General features: G+C 40.0%; 1 protein-coding gene across 5 annotated transcripts; it reads right to left on the reverse strand.

The window, feature by feature from the left end:
- Positions 1 to 23,187, reverse strand: LOC101857489 (protein LSM14 homolog A). Of its 5 annotated transcripts, none has more exons than XM_005100734.3 (10): positions 22,901 to 23,187; positions 13,556 to 13,725; positions 13,006 to 13,165; positions 12,027 to 12,119; positions 9,373 to 9,654; positions 8,211 to 8,393; positions 7,075 to 7,231; positions 6,194 to 6,369; positions 4,816 to 4,886; positions 1 to 3,780 (listed from the first exon to the last, which is right to left on the reverse strand). In XM_005100734.3, the coding sequence occupies exons 1-10, from the start codon at positions 23,052 to 23,054 to the stop codon at positions 3,757 to 3,759; spliced, it is 1,470 nt and encodes a 489-aa protein (XP_005100791.2). In that variant the 5' UTR covers positions 23,055 to 23,187; the 3' UTR covers positions 1 to 3,756. The 5 variants fall into 5 exon arrangements, with proteins under 5 accessions (XP_005100791.2, XP_005100790.1, XP_012939310.1 ...); XM_005100733.3 differs by having other exon boundaries at positions 9,370 to 9,654; XM_013083856.2 differs by having other exon boundaries at positions 9,361 to 9,654.
- Position 23,188: the final 1 nt, after the last annotated feature.

Here is a 23,188-nt window from a genome sequence, read left to right on the forward strand (position 1 = left end):
TGAAATCAACAATATAAATTTTATTGGACAAGGTTTAATTAAGCAGAGCAGACAGGTGATAACGTCTGCTGATTACACCAATGCTGCTCAAACCCTCAGGGTGAGAACAACAAACAGCAGACAGATATCGACCCATCATCAGTGGTTTCGTTCTCTCTGTCACTGCCAACAAAGAAGTCACATGTGGACAGACAGCTTCCAGAAATGCATCACTCAGCTACCAGGGTGAAACAAACTTGTGATTGTGACAGCTACCGTATGATTGAAATTCAAATATATAGCCATGGCGGTTCAGTTAAAACCTACACAATGTTACGCCTTTTGAACCAGAAAAAGGGTGTTTGCAGCTGCCCTTTATACCAGAAAAAAGGGTGTTTGCAGCTGCTGCTCTTTTTATGGCCCTTTGGACCAGAAAAACGGTGTTTGCAGCTGCACTATAAGGAAAGTATAACTTGGCCTTGGGACCTTGGAAAAAAAAAAAAGCACACATTGAGACTTAGTGTTAGCTCTATTTGAGTAAAGACAAGTTTTTATTCTGCACACATCAAGTCTAAATCCTTCCCTCACCGATAGAAATAGAATCTATACTTAAACATTCAGTGCTCTAGTACCTGTTAACAGAGACCCTTACATTTCAGAAAGAAAATTTACTTTAAAAAACCCAAAACAAAACAACAACAACCCAACCCTATATCAAATAATACAGGCGCCCACAAAGGATACATACATTTGTTTGCATTTCTTAAAAAAAACCCAACAACCCAAGTCTTATTCACTTAAGACAGAATTCCACACCCAACCCTTCTTTGACATGCTCTAAAAGCTGGGAACTTCTGGAACCCCCCCCCCCCCAAATATCACACGATATCTAACACAAGCCTTTTATGTTACCCCCTCCCCCAACACACGAATTGGGTATTACATCCATCTAACCATCTACTAATCCCACCCTTGATACACAAAGCCTACATTCCAACTGGTAAAGAAAGGAACAGAAAACCCGAAAACATGTCTACAAGATAAGAATCATGAATCTGTTCCCAGGAGAGGGCCCCCCCCCCCAAAAAAAAACAACAACAACCCAACAACCTAGCACATAGGAATTTCTTACATAGCGGGACCCTGAGAAAACATTACATTGCCAAGAACAAGCCCTTTGATCTACCAAATATTTAATGCAAAAACTAGATTTACCACAAGCACACCTAACAATATACTGCTAATTAACACAGACGCAAAATTAAAAAGTAAGGTACATCATGAACTTAAACTGCTTTGCAGTCAGCCACATTAGTCTCTCCTCAAAAGAAATCATAAAAGGTTATGTTTTCCAATAGCTAAAGTTGACAATTTTAACGTTTACCCCTGGAATCCTGAATAAAACTACCATAATTTATTTTGCAAAATGTGGTGCTGGCAACTAATTCATTGGAATATGATGTTTATTATTTTCCATTAACATATAATATCAAACATACAAGTAAAGCAGCAAAGGCATGCACACTTGTTCTCATATGACTTGTATACATTTTGCAGTCACTAAAACTCCACAAATGATATTTCACGAGTCAACAATGGTTTTAAGGCCATGGACACCAAACACAGGGACTGAAGCCAAAATGAAAAAAATAAATAAAAAAATAATCAAGCTTGGGCATAAATTTTAAAACTTGTGCAACAATGAAAGTTTGATGTGACAGATGAAAATTTCGCACATGATGGAATTACTGTCACCTGACCCTAGTCCCTCCCCTCACAAAAGAAAAAACAAAAACAATTTCAATGATACCTTAATTCAAAGATCAGTAATTCTACTTGGAAGACAATACTGATAAGACGTCTGCTTAAACATTACCGAATAGATTTGAACTGTGCAGCATCAATTAAACCTTGCCACACAAACCTGTATCACTTATGACCTATGTAGAAGAATGAAAAGGGAGAAAACGAACAAAGAGGCGAGAGGCCTCACTTATATTATCACATTGCTGCCCCAAAGCTTACTAGAACTTGGCTGCTTCAGTCAATGGGAACAACTTTAACAAGTCTATACAACAAAACAAAGAAAAACAACAATAGAAATCATAACCCTCTGGGCTGTCAAACAACTTCTCTGACAAACTTCAAGGTTCAGACAGATACCTTCTCCCTGTTGCAAAAGATGGCATACATTCACTTGTATTACATGTGCACAAACTTGGCGTGAGTCAGCAAACAAAAACATTTGATAATTTCAGCAGTGCCCATATCAGTCTAAAAGCCAAATATGCAAAACCATTTAATAATGAAATTCCAATCACTGTTTTGTATCCTTGACTACCAAGTCTCTCACCAGAGCCTCCACACACTAACCAAAAAGCAAGTACCGCCACCATTACACACAAATTGCGTACATAATATTTTTGCTAAATGAATGTCACCCCATCCCAACATGTCTAACGGTGGAACAAGTGGCGAGTTTGAATTTAGAAAGAACTATCAGCCAGTGACACACAACATACATGCTAACAATTACTGTATAATTCAATATCAAAACTACTTTTGATACGGCACATTTGGAGTAAACTTTTCAAATTCTTTTGGGGGGGGGGGAAGAAAGAAATGTTTATCAAAACATATTTTGCTGCTCATTCAAGTGGGGCACCTAATTATTAATAGAAATGGCAAATTCAATTTCTCCATAAAATACTCTGGTATCAAAAGAGACAATCTATGTTTTAGGATTCTATTTTAAACACGTGTAATAGAAACAATAACAAAGGAACAATATAACGTAGCATTCCCAAAGGACAGACAGAATAAATGCCCTTCTGTGTCTAAAGGTACTACCGTACTAATTACTTGCTTCTTAGGTCAAAATGTTTTGTATTACATCTTTCAAGCAATGCCGTGGGTCTTCAAATACACTCATAACAAATTTTGCCAATCATTCAAAAAAGACAATTTGGATTAAGAAAAAAACCCCCACAAAACAATCTAGGTATTCTTGCCCGCTTACCACTGAGCACAAAAGTTTTGATTTGCTTTAATCATAAATAAGTTTGCCACACAATTAATAACAAAGGTACCATATAAATAACAGAAATGTAACATCTTTTAAAACCCTCTTGGTGAAACTTGACAAACAACAGGGATGGAGAGAAAGAAAGAGAGAGAGAAAACTCTTTTGAGAGGGACAGAAAAAAAAAAGTGATCTCTACAATTCACAGATATCATTTATAAGAAAGCTAACACAAGATGAACACATTGCTTGCCATTATGTACAAGAGAGAACCAGTTGCACTTACTAGAACAATGGCTGCTTCAGGCAGCTGGCCCCACCACACTTGTCTCTGACACTCAACAAATCAAAACAAAAGCAGGAGGAAGAAACAAACACCTGTGATGAATCTATACATCCAAGGTTAAGCACTAAGACAGAAATCATTGCATGAATGGCGCTCCAGAGTCATCTCTTCTAGATTTTAGAACACAGCAACCACCTGATCTAACAAACCTGTTGACATCCATAAATTTGCTACATTTCCAGTCACTGAGTAACCAATTAATATTGTTCGAGAAACCACAACAGCTGCCTGAGGTTATTCAGCAACCAAAAACCAAGACAGTACAGTCTTATCTGCTGCATCAGCCGGTCCCTGCTTTGTCTGTATTTCAAGTAGAACACTCCTGTCCAATATTGTAGCCACTCATGCCAGGCAACTGAGGCATATCTCACATCTCGTCATGACATCATGGGTTTATTGAGACCGCTAGCTATGATTTGACTTCAACCCTTTGCTGGGAGGGGAGGGGAAAAAAAAAAGCAACAAAATTAGTACACTCAGAAACGAAACAACATAAAAAGAGAAAAATATATTGGTAAGCAATAATGATAGGTTCTTTTATATAGCACCCATCCCAGTGTGGCTCCTCACATTCAACAATGTTTTTCCAACAGAATCAAAGCAATATTTGGACCTATAAAGATCTGCAATCATCCCACTCTTACTTTCCATACTCATTAGAGCTGTGCCCATTAGACTTCACTGTTCACCATTCAAGATTACTATTTAATGGATTTTTGTCCCATTTTTCTCAAGCGTAGTAAAATTTGAGCACATTATAGCTAAAATCATTGAAATAAATACAGAAATACTCTTTTTTTTGTGTCTGTGTGTGTGTCAGTGTCAGTGTTTTACGGCGCTGGCAACTGCATAAGGTAACATGAGCTAGCAAAAATACTCTTTATTTGATGGTAATGAGACAGATTGACAAGAGTAGCCAACAAGTTATAACATTCCTCTAAAGAATATTCATTACTATTTAATATTCACTCATCACACTATGGATAGCTAAAGCAAGGGCACATGACTCTTGAAGCACAATGAATGTTTGAATCTTCAACATTTGTTTTTTGAAAAGAAATAAAATATGAACATTGAGTCAAAATTCTGTTATGTAAAGTTTAAAATCTCCTATTGAAACAGGCCAATTGTCATAAACCTAACATAAATTGGTACAGAGTAACTGGATTTTGAAAAGGGTAAAAAAAAAAAGAAAAAGAGTTGACAGGTAGCGGTTTGGTCTGAGCTAAGGCGCCGGCAGCGAAATAAAAAAATATAAAAAAATCGACGGCGCTGACAATTGCAGAAGTTAGGGTTGGACTTGTGTAAGAAAAAAACAACTTTCGACGGCGTTGCATCTTAAGATCAGGATGCCACGATATCAGTTTGAGTTCAGTATAGGATCGACCTTGGTCAATATCAAGGTAACAGACGAGACCATGACACAAACACAAGGTGCCAGTTAAGCAACAGGGCAATGAATACTCACTGGGCCATCCATTCTCCTTCTGTCATTGTCAAAATCCCACTGAGGTCTCCTTCCCCGACCACCTCGGTTACCTGAGGGGAGGAAAAAAAAAGGGGAGAGATGAAAAAATAAGTAAAATATATGGGCATTTAATTAAAAAAAACACACACAACAAAACAACCCCAAACAACCAAAAAACAAAACACCAGAGATAAAAGACATGAATGATACTTTCAAAGTAGAGGCGGTAAAGTACAACGAAGTCAGTTTGAGCAAAAACTTAAATAAGGCAACATCGGTTAGAGGAGGTGGCTAGACACCGACAAACATGACTTATTTTGTTTTAGTAAGTGTTTTACGGCACTTGCAACACAACAAGGTATAAGTGCTGAAGATTAGAGGTGTTACAAGAGAGTAACAAACACAAAAAAGAAGGAGGGGAGATACAGACGATAGATGTTTGATAGGAAAGAAGAAGCAAGTACCAGCAAACTACACCAGAGCACCCGCAAACCACCCAACTGAGCATGATTGACTGCTCTTTGCCCAGACCTGCCTACTTTAAAATTTGAAAATCTGTACAAATTAGACAGCCCCCCCCCCGGTAAAATTCCGTACCATAGTCTACCCAACCTGGCATGCTTAAGAGCTAACCCCCCCCCCCCCCCCAATCACCAGTTTGAAATCACAATTGTCAATAATTACTTGTAGCCTTTTGCTTTGTTTTCATTTTCAACATCACCCCTGACCTCTGGCCTTTGACAAGGGCCTAATCACTTAAAATATTTCACTTTAACGAAAAACAAACCATACACTATTGACCACTTGACACAATCGTGATCCGGTGAACTCCCAATAAATCCAGCGGCGCGGTCGCAGGCAGCATTCATGTCGCTTTGCCAGCCTACTATGCTAGGGCTTTCCCGCGGAGAGCGCAAGTAGGCCATTGATCGACTGCACTCAGTAGCAGCGTTTATGCAGTAAAGACACTTAACTGGGTTCGAAGTTGTGCTCACCAGCTACCCGACCATAATTCCCCCCCTCTTTAAAATAAAAAAATAATTTAAAAAATGAAGTTTTCCGTAACATATTTGTTTTCCGTAACTCTGTAACCGATATTCCCCCCCCCATAACAGTTAGGGATTATCCATAACAGCAGGCTAGTCTGTCTGCCTTGTGTACTTGGCTGTACAGGGAGACAGTAATATGGGTGGGTGGGAAAGATATGACACGTGAACAAAGAAAAAAACCCCCACAACAAACTTGGCGCCTACTGGTACAAACCAGTGAAAGAACACAATTTGCAAAGCAGGCAACCAAATTCCACAAGAAAAGACCTGGGAAACGGTGGAATGATTATTGTAAATCATACAAAGATGAACATGTTCATTTAACTCACCGCCGTAATAGCCCCCTTCCCTGTTGTAGCCACCGCCTCGACCACGTCCGCGCCAACCTCCTCGCATGTTACCACCACGCCAGTTGCCCCTGCCACGATAATTGCGACGGAAGTTTTCAGAAATACCAAACGTTTCACTGTTCAGCTTGCGTTCCTCTCTCCATGAATGTCTGTGCCTTTGGTAGAAGGAAAAAGAAAAAAAAAAGAAAACAGGTCAAAAATCAAATACAGCCCATATATTGTACAAAATGTATTTCAATAGCTTTTTAGGAGAAAATAGAGCTACAAGTATGTTTACGATACCAGCCGACTAAACCTGACCACACAAGACACAGATCGAAAGCCCGTGGCTTGACGTTTCCTTTTCAAAGTGAGACTTTTCTACTTCATTTAGAAGTTTAAAAATATAAAAACTTGGGTGCCTTTACTAGGTAGGATTTACACAAAACTAAAGAGGCCACCATCTTTTGAGTAACTGCACAGCTGTTCTCTGCACTGCTAGGCAAGCCCAATGGGTGTGTTCTCAAAGAGAAGGTTAATCAGGGGTCAAAAGTGTTCAACACAGAAAGGTAAAAAAACATAATGCTGCAAACCTACAAAAACACAACTGTCAATTGCATTCCCACACTGATTCAGATTCTGGCAAATGGGTACAGAAGAAATAATTTTAAAACCACAGAGCAGATTTTTCGGTCACTCTTTTATAAAAAGAGAAAGAAGGATAAAGATTTGGCAAGGAGACAAGGGAAAGGAAGAAAAGAAAAGGCCGTTGAAGATGAATGACATAAACAGTTATCAAAAACAATACCAAACAGACAACTTATAATTAGCACCCTATTGACGCACCATATTAAAAGAACAAACAAAAGAATAGCAATTACCCCTTTGATCTCTCTGTGGCTTCACAACTAATGTTATCAAAAAATGATTTCTTCTTGTCGTAGAAAATAGGATCATCCTCATCCTCCTCTCCTTCATCCTCTTCCACCTCTGGATCTTCCTCTCCTTTGTTGTTGTCACCGTTTACAGACTTGTCATCTGAAAAAGGCAAGCAATACCTTTCGTTGAATTGCATTAATATTCAAGACAAAAATACACTTTGTATTGGAATTACAATAAGAGCAAAACCCAACAGAAATGTCTATCAAAACCCACAAAGATTTCAAAGCACTCAGAACCCCGTTTATCCAACATTATTTAAATCATACATTTAACACATTACACCCTAAGGGCCTGGACGGGAAGTCCATTGTTAGATCCTAAGCAAGGGGAAAGAACCCACCTCCCCTGAATACAAGCCTTTATAAAACACATTTTAAAAATACTAAACAAATTCAAAAAATCCTGAAAAAATAAAAGTTAAAAAGAAAACTGAATGTAGTTTCAGAAAAATATAACTTTATGTATGCGCAAATTGTTGGAAATGTTCTAACTTAAGTTCAATCGGGGTGTCCGACCCATCACTCTCACTCTCAGCCTCGCGGTCGGGCCCTAGATCTAAATTCTAGATTTTCTCCGTCTGATCAATCGGAATCGCTCCAAACTCTTCCTACAACGTTTTCATCAAAATCTAACCCATCTGATTAGTCACATGCTTGTTTTTGCTCAAATCCATCGTTATTTCCGTTTTCGAACTCAACTGTGTCGCTTTTCAACAAGTCGAGACACTTTCGAAGTGTCGGTAACGCGATCGCACTTCGATCAGCTCTAATACTAAAACTACTGGCCCGAAAATTTTCGTTTCGGTATCAAACAAAAGAAGAAACTTTTTGCTATACTATGCAAATCAAAATCCCGGCCCCAGAGTCTCGTCAAGGCAAGACTTTCGTTTCTAAAGACGCTGGGTCGACGCGGGCGGTTCCGGGCGAGTCAGGGTGGAGTGCGTAAGGAAATTCCCGGGCGATCCCGGGTGTAATGTGTTAAATATTTAAGCCTACCCAAGGGTCAGCGCTCAACAGTTTTAAATACGACCTTTTATTGTAACACAAACTACCTCTACTTAAAGACCATTACTTACTTAAAGACAAGTTCTTCAACTTCAATTCCTTTTCAATATCATCCTTAGCAAACTGAGCATTGGATGTCTCAAAATCAAAATCGGTGTCAAACTTCAGAGGCTCTGCTGATCTTCCTCCACGCTGACCTTGACCACGTTGAACATTCCTTTGCCCACCACGAGGAGGTCCACCCCTCATCTGACCTGTGCACCAAACAGTAAAAGTCACTCTATCAACATCAAAACATCAGTACATGTACTTGACAAAGAGAAAAAAATACAAACTAAAATATTACTCATACATTCATGGCAATTTCACAAAAAAAAAACTTTCAACAAATGAAACAACATTGCTTTTCTTCTACAGCATCTGTCTATCTTTATACACCTTCACGAATGAAAGTGCAACCACAGTTCAACTGTTTTAGAAAAAAAATACCGACATAAAAATTTACATTTAGTAGCGAAGTATCAAAAGAAAAATCCTAACCACTTGTATCAAACAATGTAAAATAAAACGTCTCACAACGCAACGGAATGATGTGCTTGTCAATTTTAGAGCATATATATATGGAATGGAGTATATGGTATAATCTTACAGTTCATTTGCCCTGCTTTTGAGGAAAAAACTCATCAATCTTGAAAGGAAGTCGAGGTATTTGCAAGGGGGCGCGCGGTGGCGGCACGCATGCAATTTCGGGTCGCCCCAGGTAATATTAGCAAAAAAATGGCAGGCAAATTTTGGCGACTTCCAAAGCTGTGGTGTACCTGGAAACTGCAAAATTACTTTTTCCTAGTGCCTTTGATGAACCTTTTCCCAATTAAATCCACACAAAAATGCGTTTTTAAACCGAATACATGGTGTTGAAACCCAAACAAATTTGATAAAATGGAAAAAAATCTTGGTTTCTTTGATTTCATTATTTTGAAGAGCGTTTGAATTTACCAGAATACGACACAAATATGATATTTATGACAACTACTTTGAAAATTTCTTTATGATATATTTTTCATGATTCTACCCAAAGACAAAAGCGAACAATAAAAATGTGTCCAAGACCTTAATGTAAGAGTAAATGCTTAGGGAATCTCTTCCAAACACGTGGAATATTTTTTGGATACATTTAAAATGAAGCACTTTGGCAATGCCTCAATACAAGAAAATAGAAACCTCCATTACTACTTCTTCCTCTTGAGTATGACGCAGACGGTCCTCTTTCATTCCTAGGATCCCCGCGATCCCGATGGTCCATGCGATGAGCACCTCCCCCACCACCACTGCCGGCACTTCCCCTGCGCATGGGTTGGCCTCGTGGGTGCTGGTGATGCTGCTGATGAGGATGAATAGGACGAATATGCTGCTGGCTATCACCAGAAGACTTTTCTGGGCTGCTAGGCTGCACCTGCACCCCCTGGTCAGAAGTTGGCGATTTCCTACTCAATGGTGGGGTGGAGCTCTGGGAGCCTGTATAGCAGATAAGGAAAATAAAAACAGAATTAACAACTTTCACAACAAAATAAGTTTACTTAAGCATTAATGTAAATGGAGCTAAATTCAAGAATTCATGAATACTACCAAATCCATTTTACATTTACTTTACATTTTAAAAGTAGCAGACATGACAAAGGAGACTTATTGGACAATTGTCAGAATTGAAAGAGAACACATGTGCCATCTCATCTGTTTTCCCACTACTCCTTTCAGAGACAAAGGCAACCTATAGCTTTTAATCTGCAAAAGTAAATCCCTGCACACCACCTGCTCCAACAGTATTTAACACATTTAATTTCCATACAATCATAACAAAAAACCCCAAACAAAACCAACAACAAACAAACTGCAATACAAGAAGCAGCCCCCCCCCCCCCCAACGTACACAGCAACATCAAACAAACGCTTCTGTCCCTAGATAAAACCCTAACCGAGGACAAGATCAGAAACATATTACCACAGACAAAAGGTAACAACAGACTTATCACAAGAGATAAACAAGGGGCATGATGCTGCAGTGAATCTTTTACTTCAATTACTTTCATTACAGTTAAAAACAAAACGCATTCCACTGTAAGGCTTAAGAAATATCTACACTATGTACAGTGATTGTTGTACGTTTAAAACTTCAGAGGGAAGGACTTGGGGGACAAATTTTCGACAAAAAAGTCAACAGCTTTAGCCAGCTAAAGATGTATGAACAGTTTCTACAACAGATGGCATTAAAACCAGAAATAAGCAAATACCCAGTCTATAATGTTAAATAAATCAATATAGCGTGAAATGAAGCGTATTTGAAATCATACAAGCACACCACACATCAAGAGAGGAAATTAAAATTTTGAGTGATAAAAATCGTTTATAGAAGTGCGAGTGTAAGCAAAAAGATGTACAAGAAGACAAGTCAAAAAGTTAAGTTCATCGCTTCCGTTCCAGAGTATACCAAAAGCAATTACGAGACAGAATGAACGATTATCAAGGTTCAGGTACAATTTTTGTCTTTAAAAAAAAAAGCGATCTAATTCATCTGTGGGAACTGCACACTATCCCTATATGATTCAATTGTAAATAAGAGCACAATAGACTCTGAATCCTACAGACTAAGACCATTTCAATCTCTTTTCATCACATTCCATTATTCACAAAAAGTTCACACATATACAATAGAGAACAGAATTTAACTACAGCCCATTTGCCACCCTAACAGAATATTTTTCACAAACAATGAAAATAAACCCATACACGCAACCTTTCAAATACCATTAAGTGCATACTCGTCATTTTTAAACTTCAGCACCTATTTAAGTTATAGTTTCATTCATGGGAGGAGGAGGAGGAGTGGAGAAAGAAGAAAGAAGCAGGGCAGCACCAGTTCAAACAAACTCAACACATAGGGTGGAATTACATTTTCATCTCACTGACGCCCTTTATTGCCACTGGTCACACAATGCTTGCAAGAACGATTATCTGAAGACACCTTGAGACTCAAATCTGCCTCTGCCAATGCCTTCAAAGAATATTCAACTATACCGTCCAACTACAAACATCAATTACATCTTTTCACTTTGGCCTCACTAAAGCTCTAAAAGCATTACTGTATAGATTGTTCGGTAAACTTAACTATGTCTCACATTCTATAATATTTATGAAATACTAGAGAAATTGTGAAAAGAGAAATAATATTTTGAAGGACGTCAGTGCAGTAGACAAATTTTACTTCACATTTTCTAGACATCTACACTTAAGATTAAGTTATTAAGTACAGATAAACTACCATAAGCTTCAGAGTTAAGACTAGCATATAACTTGCTGATGTTAAGAAACAATATACTGTTTTGTTTTCATGCTTTAGATACGATTTTATACATGAATTTGCTAGGAAACACTTCTACAGTTACTGCATAAACATCACAAATGTGAAAGAAGGGGAGGGAAAGACCTGAATTCATGCCTATATTATAACTTTGTAACCCCCCCTTATAAATTTATAAAAGTTTTAAAAAAGGACCCAAAAAATCAGTCGGGAACTTTTGAATGTGAAAAATGTCAGATTGGAGTATACAAAAATTGAAAACAAGCCTGAAGGAGAGGGGAAGATAGATACACTCCCCCGAACTACAAATAAGTTCATGTTACAAGTTATTCCACAAAAGCTAGGACCTACCACTAGTGATTCTTATGAAGGTGATAGGAAAGTAGAAGAATTAAATTTCATGCTGCAGCACATACACACACCCAATCTTGCACCAGTTACCCACTGAGAGCCTTTTATCATAAAAAAACCCCAGGTATACAAAAGGAAAAGGTGCAGCCAAGCTAAAAGCAGGAATTAGTTGACAATTCACCAGCGACAGGTCTTGTACCAATAGCCGAAACCGGGGGACGAGGCATCTGTTCACTAGATGGGTCAATTCCAGGAGACTGATCTCTTGGGGAGCCTACACAATCACACAATCAACCACATCGAAGAGATTTGAAAATAGTGCATGACTCGAGGCTCGGGCGACAACGTTTAGTTAATGAGGAATGAAAGTGTTAATGAAAACCAAAAATCCCCCCAAAAACAACAAAAACTTAAATTAAGACGATTAAAAAAAAAACCCAACCCAAAAGGAAACAAAACAATGTCCCCACTACACCAGCACAAAGTGATTAAAAACACCAAATCTAAGAGTATAGAGAGCATGAGAAATGAAAACGGAAAGAAAAAAACAAAAATTTAACAGGTGACGGCCATTTCTTTCTGGTTACTTCTAAAGACCACGGTAATAAAGTGCTTATGTACTTGAGGTGAAAACATAAGACACAAATGTTAATATACCATAAAACCCACCATTTGGCTTACAAGGACCGACCCATTAAATGAAAATTATGAGAACTGGACATACTATTCAATGGATTGTTGTCTCATAAGAAGGAAAGATCCAGTCATCATCAAATTTTCTGCCCTGTTTAAGGAGTTACTTGACTGGATTGATAACAACAAGGAGGTACTTGTCTTAGAAGAAATAGAACCCTACCCATGCCAAAAACCATCAAGCATTTACGTACCACACTTATAGGGCTAACCATGACACCTCCCCCCCAAAAAACCATGGTGACATCTTCAAATTTATTTGATCTAAAGCTTTTACGCAATCATTTAAAGGGAATGCAGTGATCACATTGTAGAATCCACACTGATAAATGGTCAACTTTAAGATTTGGTTTTAAAAGTATGTAACTAATCTACCAACCCGGAAACACTGATCAAAGTACAAGATAACTGTTAGTAAAAGGAAACAAGAACAAGAAGGCTTCGGTATGCGTAACCATAACACCCACCAGGTTGCCCTTGAGGTGGTGGCATGCTGAAGTTTGATGACGGCTGGCCTTGGCCACCAAAGTACACATGCTGGCCAAAAGGCTGGTACATCTGACCAGGTGGGAAGCCTGCAGCACCTGGAAAAGCAGCACCAGCCGGCCCAGGAGGAGGTTGCGATGACTGGAAGAAGAAGAAGAAAAAAAAACAAAAAAAAACCGAGTAAAGAGTGAAAATTTTGTACTTTAAAAAGAGCAAAAGTTAATTCAGTACATGTCAAGAGCAGCAAAATCGTGCAACTAGTCAATATTAGGTAATCCGGCAATTTCTCAGATCATAGCGAGTTTAAAAAAAAATGATATGACCCAACAGAAAAGCGCCCGACCCAAATTAGTGCATCTAGTTTCAAAATGGCAAAGGATGACAGCATCTTTTCATTGTAAGACGAAAAAATATATCCCAACACACATCAGATTCATACATTTAATATACTGCCCTTGCAATACCATACTATTGTATCACACATAATTTAAACACACTTCAGCTTACTGCTGCAAAGGAATCTTGTCTTACCTTAACAATGGCAGGATCAAGAGGAACACCTTCAGTAGGCTGTGGCTTAGGCGGCTCACAAACATGGAGATCCTTAATGTCAAGCCCACGGAAAATAATGAACTCAAAGACCTCATTTCTTGCTGGCAACGGGCGGTCCGTGGGACGATCTTCTGTTCCAAATGACCGCACTGTTAGAAAAAAAAATACTCGTCAGTTTTTCATATATTGAGAAAGAGAAGCACATCGATTCAGGAAGTCATACAAGGCAAGGAAAAAGCAAGATCGGGGGATAAAGAGGGGAAGGGGAAAAAAAAGAAAAAGAAAAAGACGAACCCCTACAAGCAGTTACCATCTGGCAGAGCCTTACTCATCATACTCTAGTAATATTTAATATAGCAAAGCCAATTGCCTGCTGTGCTTTGGGCCGGAAATTGGGCCCCGAGCTCAGGGTAATTTTTAGGCTGCTCGGGATCAGAGTTCTGATGGTTTTGAAAACCAATGTGCGACCAGAGGGAATTAATGGAAACTGACCTGTATTTTTTTTTACTTTCGAATGCTGGAAGGGTTATTTGAACGGGCGTAACCACTTATAAATAATGGCACAAAATCGGGGGGATGTTTTAGTCATGTGTTTGTAATACTAGAGAAAGCTTAAATTGTCTAAATATCTATTAGTGACGGGGAAATGGTCCACTGTCCGCAAAATGTCTGGTGCCAAATAGATTACTGAAAGGCTGACAAGCGCCCGTGAGGCTTTTTTATTGTGAGAACTCACAATTAAGCCAATGTTTGTATGTACCCGGTACTGATTTAAAAAAATACAGCGAGCACCTAGCACATCTCGGTGATTGGCCCAAAATAGAACACACATTTCCACAATGTATTTTTTGTTTTCTGGGGTTTTCCGCCCCCAAGACTCTGGGTTTCCCTAGCCAGCAGCCTAACTGTTGACTAGATCTCGCTGTGTTTGTTAAAAAAAAAATTAAGTGTGTTATCTTTTATAAACAATCTTTGCAATCCTCGTTCCACAAATTCACCTTCTCCTCAAAGTTGTCACACACACACAGCCCAAGCAGTCGGCGATGAAACCTAGTGACATTTTTGTCATCTTCCAGGGTTTCCCCCCCAAAGACTCAGGTTTCCCTCTCCAGTTGACGAGATTTCCCAGCGTTTGGTGTCTTTTGTGTTATTTTTTTATAAACAATCTCAGCAATTCTCGTCTCATTAATTTGCAGTCTCTTCTAGTGGTACACACACACAAGCGAGCACGCAGACACACAGCCCAGGCAGTTAGCGATGAAACCTAGTGACGTAGCCCATTGCCCACTAAGTGGCAACTCGGGCCCGCCACGGTGAGATCTAGTCAACTGGCCAGGTAAGCCCGGAAGACGAAGATGGTGTATTCCCGCCATCTATTTCTGTCGTCTTCACGTAAGACTTATAGGCTTCCCTCGCCAGTAACGGAGGACTAGATCTCGCTGTCTCTGCTTTTTTGTGTGTTGTTTTTATTAATTTAGTACGAGCTTATCTTTATAACAACATCAGCAATTCTCGTTCCATAAATTTACCTTCTTCCAAGTTATAAACACACATAAACACAAAGCAGGCCCGACACTGTGAGATCAGACAGTGTTTAGTTCTAGTTTTACGCCGCTCGCAACTACATAAGGTCATATGAGCGCACGGGACACACCAGTTGGTAGGAAATTTTGAATTTTGCCAGGGTGGCTGTCGAAGCCTACTCTTATCGATTTTAGACCACCAAGGGATCTTTAACGTGAGCAACTTGCACACGGGCCCTCCGAGATTTTTCGCCCTTGTCCGAGAAGGCTAGGTGTAGATCTTTCCTACCAGAAGATCAGGGGTGTGGCAGAAAGACAGCAGTAAGGAGGAGCCAAGGAGTAGCAGTAGAAAGGCTGCAGAAAGATCAGGAGCCCAGAGGAGGGGGCAGAAAGTGGAAATGAAAGCAGACAACAGAACATTACTAGAGAGCAGGAAAGGAGGTGAAAGGAGACAATTCTAGAGAAGAAAATTTTTCGGTCGCTACCCAGATTCGAACCCGGGACATTTGAATGAGAGGCCAACACCTTAACCTCTAGGCCACGAGAGCCCCCTACAAGAGAGTAACAAACATAAAAAAGAAGGGGAGAAAAGAACGATTGATGTTTCATAAGAAAGAAGAAGCAAACCACACCAAAGCACCCGTCAACCACCCACGTTTACGTACATTGTCTCTGGTGAGATCTGTTAACTGCTAGTCAACTGGCAAAGGAAGCCCCAGAAGATGACAAAAATTATTTAAAATAGACGGCGGAAATATGTCATCTATATTTGGGCCAATCACAGAGATGAACCTGGTGCTCACTGTAGCTTCATGAGTTCATAACAAATAGTGAGCTAAAGAACAAGTCACATTTTCAATGTAAAAATTAAAAATAGAGATAAGGAAGCACCGAGGTAGTGTAATGACTATTCAACTTATGAATGAGAGAGGGTTATTTATGTGAGTATAACACATCTACAAATCTTGATCTAATCGGGAATCTATGAAAATCGTTGGCAAGCACTATTTGCAACGTCACGTTCTGAATAGCCCCCATGCTATTTGAAACGCCATGTTCTGATTAGCTCCCATGCTATTTGAAATGCCAGTACTACATCTAGTAGCCATCGTTTCTACATAGTAATATAGATCTCTAATATTGTAGTTTTGCCTGAAATGTGGAAGCTTTCTCAATTTCTTGATAAACCTCCTAGGATTTGACTCTTTTTTTATGACGTCTTATTCCGATCAATATTGGGTAGATCTTGATCTAGATCTATCAATTGTTTCTGACACCGACATTGTTTGCACAAAAGTAGTCTAGTCCATCTCTCATAACATAATCACTTGAGTGTGAGCAAGTCAAAAGACGCTTGGATAACAAGATGGTGCAACTCGGTCTTAGCACTATTTCCTGGTCCGCAGTGTCGTCACACAATACCTAAAAATATTTGTTAGATATATATCTGTGAGCACTTTATATTTTGCCATCACACATGACGTCGCCTGATCTAGATTTCTAGGCTTCGGCGTTTAAATTAGCAGGGGATAGTGTATACAAGCTGTCTACGTTCTCTAACGTTCAGTGCTTCCAAGCCTGGCATCGAATCCCGGTCCCAGAAGGTTTTTTTTCTTCTCCTGAGCCTAAAATTATTTTTTAAACATAGACTCACAGACCAAGGAAAGCGACTATTAAACTTTAACCAGGCCTAAATTGGTTAAAGGAAAAGTATAGACCTACTTTGTAGGTAAAAGGTTTTGCGGACAAAACCAGAATGTGCATGCTTCATCACTACATAAAAAACTACAAAGCATCAAGTTATAATTATGGGAAAAAAATGTTGGTCAGTCAGGAAGAGGAGTAGATTGAACCCCCCCCCCCAAAAAAACAAAAAAACTTCCAGGACCGGGATTCGTACCCACGCTCATAAAATAATGGTTTGATTCAAATGCAGACGCGCTGTCCATTCCACCACCAGAACTTCCAACAGCGCAGCGTAGATTAAGCGTCATATTTAGCACTGGCGCTAATCCCAACGCAGTGTTTTTTTAGCACTAATCGCAAAACAGCGTTGCAAATAGGCACCCCCAAACGTAAATACAGCGAAAACACTAGGCCATGGCAAGATCGACGGCAAAAAGACTAGAGGCCTCGAGGAATCGAGTCGGGTCCGATGTTCGAGTTTGGAAGCTGCTTCAAGTGGGCTGTTTAGAGGCCATGACTTGAACACTGCTAAAAATAGCTCTTAAGATCGAGGCCTCGAGTCTCGACTTTGACAGACGTGGCCATCATTGGATGTGGCTGGCTAAGCCTGCGCGCGTGCCACGACAAGTTGGCTTTCACGCATTTGTGTGTGTGTGTGTTGCCTCCCTTCTATCACTCTTGCCAATGCGTGGGGCATAGGCTCCTCTCTTGCACCCTTTGCTTCCTGATATGTCAAAGCATGCTTTGATGACAAATGTTTTGTTATTGTCAACATTGTGTTATTGTATGCCAAAACATTATTACAAATCATACAAACAACAGTACTGTGTTTTCCTGCTTATTAAAAAAGTCCCAAGCTAAAGATCGACGTCCAGACATGATGACTCATTGATGTCAACTCAAAACACACAATATGATTTACAAAAGAATATGTGTACAGTGAGGATGAAAGTGCAGTGAAATAATAAAAAAAAGCAAGCGCTCAATGTTCAAGACAAAAGAAAGAGAAATGGGAAGTGAATGATTTAATTTGGGATGGGCGGGGGTGGGGCAACAATATTAAAAGTAGCAGTAGCCTATGTGCAGCGTGGTTTCGTACTGGGCTACACGGTGGACACGGGAAGTAGGCCTAGGCCTAGTTTAGCATTCACTCATAGCGGGGAAGACAAAGAGGAAGAGGAAGGGGGGGGGGGTTGCGTGAGACAATTGCAAGTAACTGACAGGCAGTTTCTTGCCCCTACCTCACTAGGCCTACGAAAGTTCGTCACGGGACAAACCCGTCTGACGTTTGAAACCTTTGAACTTGAATGTAATTAGACCTGCATGTGAGCCTCAACCAGATTGTCTGAAAATTTGGCGCAACCCCACCCCCCCCTATAAGAGCTTTTGTGGGTGTCATAAGGAAGGACTTCCGAGTAACGAGCGACCACCCCAACAAACACAATAAAGAGACCTAACCCTACCCCTACTCCAAAAAAGAACCTGCAACGGGCCTCATGTAAAAAGGCCAGGACAAGTCCAAAATGAAATTTTTTTTCTTTCTCCAAACCACACTCAAATCAAAACAAGGAGCATATCATCCATTGCCTACATCTAGATCTACATTGCTATAATAGGGTTTGATACAATAACACAATAGAATTGGAATATATCAATCCTCCATATAGATCTAGATCTAGTAATCTAAATAGGAAGAGGCTAGCCGTACTTAATGACGGCTAGAAGTCTAGCCGTACTTATTCTAAATATGATGGCAAGGCGACTGACCATTTAAAAAAATTAGGCCTACTGAATTGTAAATATACATTTTTAGTGTGCAGTACCTAAAGTATTTGTATTTGAGACGAAACCAGGTGCCTTAATGACTGTGCAAGTATTTTAAATCTCCTGTTTTCTAATGTTAATAGGGCCTAAGATAACTAGCCGTACTTAAGGACGGCTAGACTGTCAGGCTAGCCGTACTTAATATTGATGGCTGAATTGTAAATGAATTTTTTAGTTTGCAATGCCTAAAGTATTTGTATTTCAGACAAAACCAAAAGGTGCCTTACTGACTTGCATGTATTTGAACCTGAATAATTACTAGATCTAGATCTAATGAGACCTGTGTACTTAACAGGCTTGAGTCGATAGGGCCAAACCTAGATCTAAGTACGGCTAGACTGGCAGTCTAGCCGCTTCGATCTAAATAATTCTGTGATCTAGATCTTGTACAACAAGTGAATAGGAATAGGCCTTGAACTAGATCTAGAAATCCGTATCCAATTCCAAACAGAGGGACACAGCTGAGTCTAGAATCTAGATCTAGATCTAAATTCTAAATAAATAAATAATTCACGCACCTCGTGAAATGCTTTTTACCAACATTAATATTACAGTACAACCTATGATAGGGTTTGACACAATAGAATTGGAATATGAATCCTCCATTGAGGTCTATAATGATCTATAAATCTAGATTCTATTAGAACAAGTGAGTCGGACTCGAATGAATCCACACGATCTGATCAACTGAATTAGTCAACAAACGAAATTCAAAATGGCCGCTCAAGCACGAAACTGAAAGTAGATAATTTAGGTCGTCGCCCTTTTTCGTATTCGCATTTCAGGTTCCGACAATTATGTCGGAAACGCCGACGTCGGCAATCGGGTGGTCGGCACTAAAACGACAAAGCTGACGGGAGAAAAAGGGGGCGCTGGCAGTCGGCCAGGCCTCGCAGTAAGCAGTTCGCACATTGACTAATAATACAGGTGGGCCCAGCGATAGGCTAGCATCGGCCGGCTTGCGGGTCGGATTTCAGACGATTGTCGGCAAACATGCAGGTCTAGTGTAATGTACTGCACCTATTATTGGGACGTGACATTTTTGTTGCATTGAGTCCCGAGCAGTTGTTGTGAATTGCTACAACATCGGAGGGACAGGATGACCTAATACTGTTTTCTCTTTCTCTTTTGTCTAATACGAAGCAACAGAGAACAGGCACAAGCAACCTCGATTCATCCACCTTGAAGACATAGTCTTGAATCTACATACCATGTATCAAGGCCTAGTGCATGCCAAATGCAAATAGATCTAGTGAAAAAACCCCCCATAAGTAAACAAAACTCACAAAAATTAATTTAACTTGGTAATCGGTCATTAAATTGGGTTCCCTGCTTAATTTTGCTAATTTTGGGTCCCTGATCACAGAAATATTAATATTTCTTAAATTTGGCCAATATTTAAGAAATTTTTGGAATGCATTTTAACTCCGCGTAGGCCAACATCAAAGAAACCGCCTTATGCGCCTGATCAGTCCTGTCCTGGTGCGGTGTCTGTTCTGAAGCGAAAAACTCGACTGTGGGGTGGGACAGCCCGAGGCCTGTCCCACGACAGGACTGTAATAGTGCGGTCGAGATTTAGATTCTTGCCTCAAATCTTGGAGTCTAGGCTGGGAACCAGGCTAAAAAAAAGGAGACGGGATGCATCGACCCTGGGCGGACTCGAAGCTTCGAGTATGTGAACAAGATCGATTCTTCGAGTCCTCATTTGGACTCAAAAGAATCGATCCCAGAGTCCATCTTGCCCTGGCCTAGAAAACACCCTTTTCCCTGACCTCCTAGGGCACTTGTGACATGTGCTGACCGCTCTCTGAGGCTGAGTGAACCTAAACACCCTGCACGGAGTGTTGGCTGTGAAGAGTTGCGGGTCAAAAGTGGGGTGTTTCAGAGACAGCATCCCCCAGAATTTGATGTTTTGCAATCAATTAATTAGATCTAGATCAAGGCTACAGTTCAAATTTTCTTGACGAGTAGTGACAATGAAAACTTGATCTGCGGCGGAATATAGGATACGGCAAAATGAGGTCATAATATTGGGCCCAATATTGATTCAGCAGCCAAAATTGAATGTTAGGCCCCTAAAATTACGGAGTGGTTATCCGTACAACTGTGCGAACAACTCTGTCTAGCTATCCGTACAACGTTGTACGCACAATTGTACGAAGTGCTGCAGGTATCCGTACAATAGCAGGCCTGTATGCCCACAGGCCTACTACCTACATGTTCTGTCTTAGTAGATCTAAAAATCTAGACCTAGGATCTAGAGATTCTAGATCAGTGTTTCCAATATTCCACCAGCTGAAATTTTTAAATTTTTCGTAAGACCTCATCTTCCGATCTGATGCCAGCTGCCTCATGCAAAAAAACAACACACAACAACAACTAGATCTAGACTCTAGATAGATAGATCTAGACCAGATAGATAGATCTAGATCAAGATCAGATCTAGATCTATAATTATAGACAGATCTTGATCTCCTTATATTTTAATAGAAGTATAGATCTAGCCTACTTTTCCTTTTAGGCCTAGTTAAAGTTATTACATCGATGCTCAACCCAGGGGAGAACCAACTGGATGACTAGATATAGATCTAGAATCTAGATCTAGATGTCTAGGCTTATTTTTACCAACGAAAGTGGCTATTCTCACCCGCCCGGAAGTTCTCGCAAGATCAACTCCTCCCCTCTTCTCTCTCTCTTTCTGAATACCGTCTATCGGTGTGGATGATCAAATTGACCAAAACAAAGTTAAAAAAATGATGTTAACACACAAAAGTAAATTAATTTGGTTGTCTACAAAGATGCTACGGCTATTTAACTTTTCGAATCGAGCCGAACTACCCGGGTCGCCATTTTGTTTTGCCCGGAAATTCTCGCGCTAGTCTACTCCTCTCTCTCTTTCTCTCTCCACTGCCCACAGACAAAATTGTACGCTTTTAGTAGGCTACAGTTGTAATGGAACGTTTGTTCATGGCACAGAATTCTACAATTTTTCTGTTATCACAGTGTAGAATTCTGTGGTTTAGGGTGAACGCAAAATTTGGTGAAAATACCCCAGCCTTTACCAACAACCTTCAAAATTCGAATAATTGTACAAATAACTCTGGTTATTAGTACAATTGTACTAATAACTAAATCTAGTTTAGAGTTGTACGCACTATCTGCAGCCTAAAATTAATACATCTGCACGTGGGAATGATACTGATAGCCTTGAAAATTTTTACCCATTATCATTAGGGCTAGGCGACATTTGGAAGGACTTCCGTAACGAGCGACCACCGCATCAAACACAATCAAAAAGGGCCTTCCATTACAACTGTAGCCTACTAAAAGCGTACAATTTTGTCTGTGGGCAGTGGAGAGAGAGAGAGAAAGAAAGAGAGAGAGGAGTAGACTAGCGCGAGAATTTCCGGGCAAAACAAAATGGCGACCCGCGTAGTTCGGCTCGATTCGAAAAGTTAAATAGCCGTAGCATCTTTTTGTAGACAACCAAATTAATTTACTTTTGTGTTTTAACATCATTTTTTAACTTTGTTTTGGTCAATTTGATTGTCCACACCGATAGTGGCGATAGACAGTATTCAGAAAGAGACAGAGAGAGAGAGAAGAGGGGAGGAGTTGATCTTGCGAGAACTTCCGGGCGGGTAAGAACAGCCACTTTCTTAAAAAAGAGGCCTAGACCTAACCCTACCCTTACCCCTACCCCAAGGCCAAGGCGTCAATTCTGCTCTGTCTCAGTGGTCGTTCGTTACGAAAGTCCTCCCCGACATTGTATGACAGCTTTGATTATCATTATTGTCCTAGCAACTTTGAAAAAATTCAAAGACAAATTCAGCTGCAAAGGGGCCAGGGCCAGGGGGAGTCAACTGCACAAACAATGAAACATGCCATGACAATCATAGATCTACTAATCATTGGGAATGGGACGGTTTTCAGCCACCTAAATTAAAATCTAATAACTAAATCTAGAATCTAGTTGATATAAAGATAGATCATCTAGAATGTAAGTCCAGTTTTTAATCTCTCTCAAGCAAACTCAAAGGAAAGGCTGCAACAACAATTGTTATTATTACAGACTATTATTAGATCCGAGGGCCTCTTTACTGTCTTTAGTGTTTGTAATCTAGCAGTTGACCACTCACAATTTATTACTCTTGTGCAGCCTTGTTAGGCCCTAGGCTATCGTGTTTTGCGTTTTAAGCGTACGCAGATAATAAAATAGGACAAGCATTAATTCTCATACAATTTCCAGCCTTTAACCAGAGCAGGCAAATAAGGACGCAAAAACACGAACCTTTGGCGAGAGCTACAGTAGCTTCTTTCGGGTCGATTGTGTAGAGAGTTCCTTCATAACGAATTTCAGCTTTGGATATCAAGCTTATTTTACTTCCAAGATAAGGCACCGCAGCCGGCCCTGCAGAGCACGGTACTCCCTGGCCGTGGCTCATCGTAAAGCTTGAGCAAAGACCAAGCCTAAAGAGAGATGGCCGTGGATTTCCTAACGATCGTTTTCGGTCTTCTATAAGATGGCGATCATTTTCTTCCGAATTTTGAACCGGATATACAGATGGCGCGGATGTAG

This window comes from Aplysia californica, unplaced genomic scaffold (genome assembly GCF_000002075.1).
Source record: "Aplysia californica isolate F4 #8 unplaced genomic scaffold, AplCal3.0 scaffold00258, whole genome shotgun sequence".
Lineage (NCBI taxonomy): Eukaryota > Metazoa > Mollusca > Gastropoda > Aplysiida > Aplysiidae > Aplysia > Aplysia californica.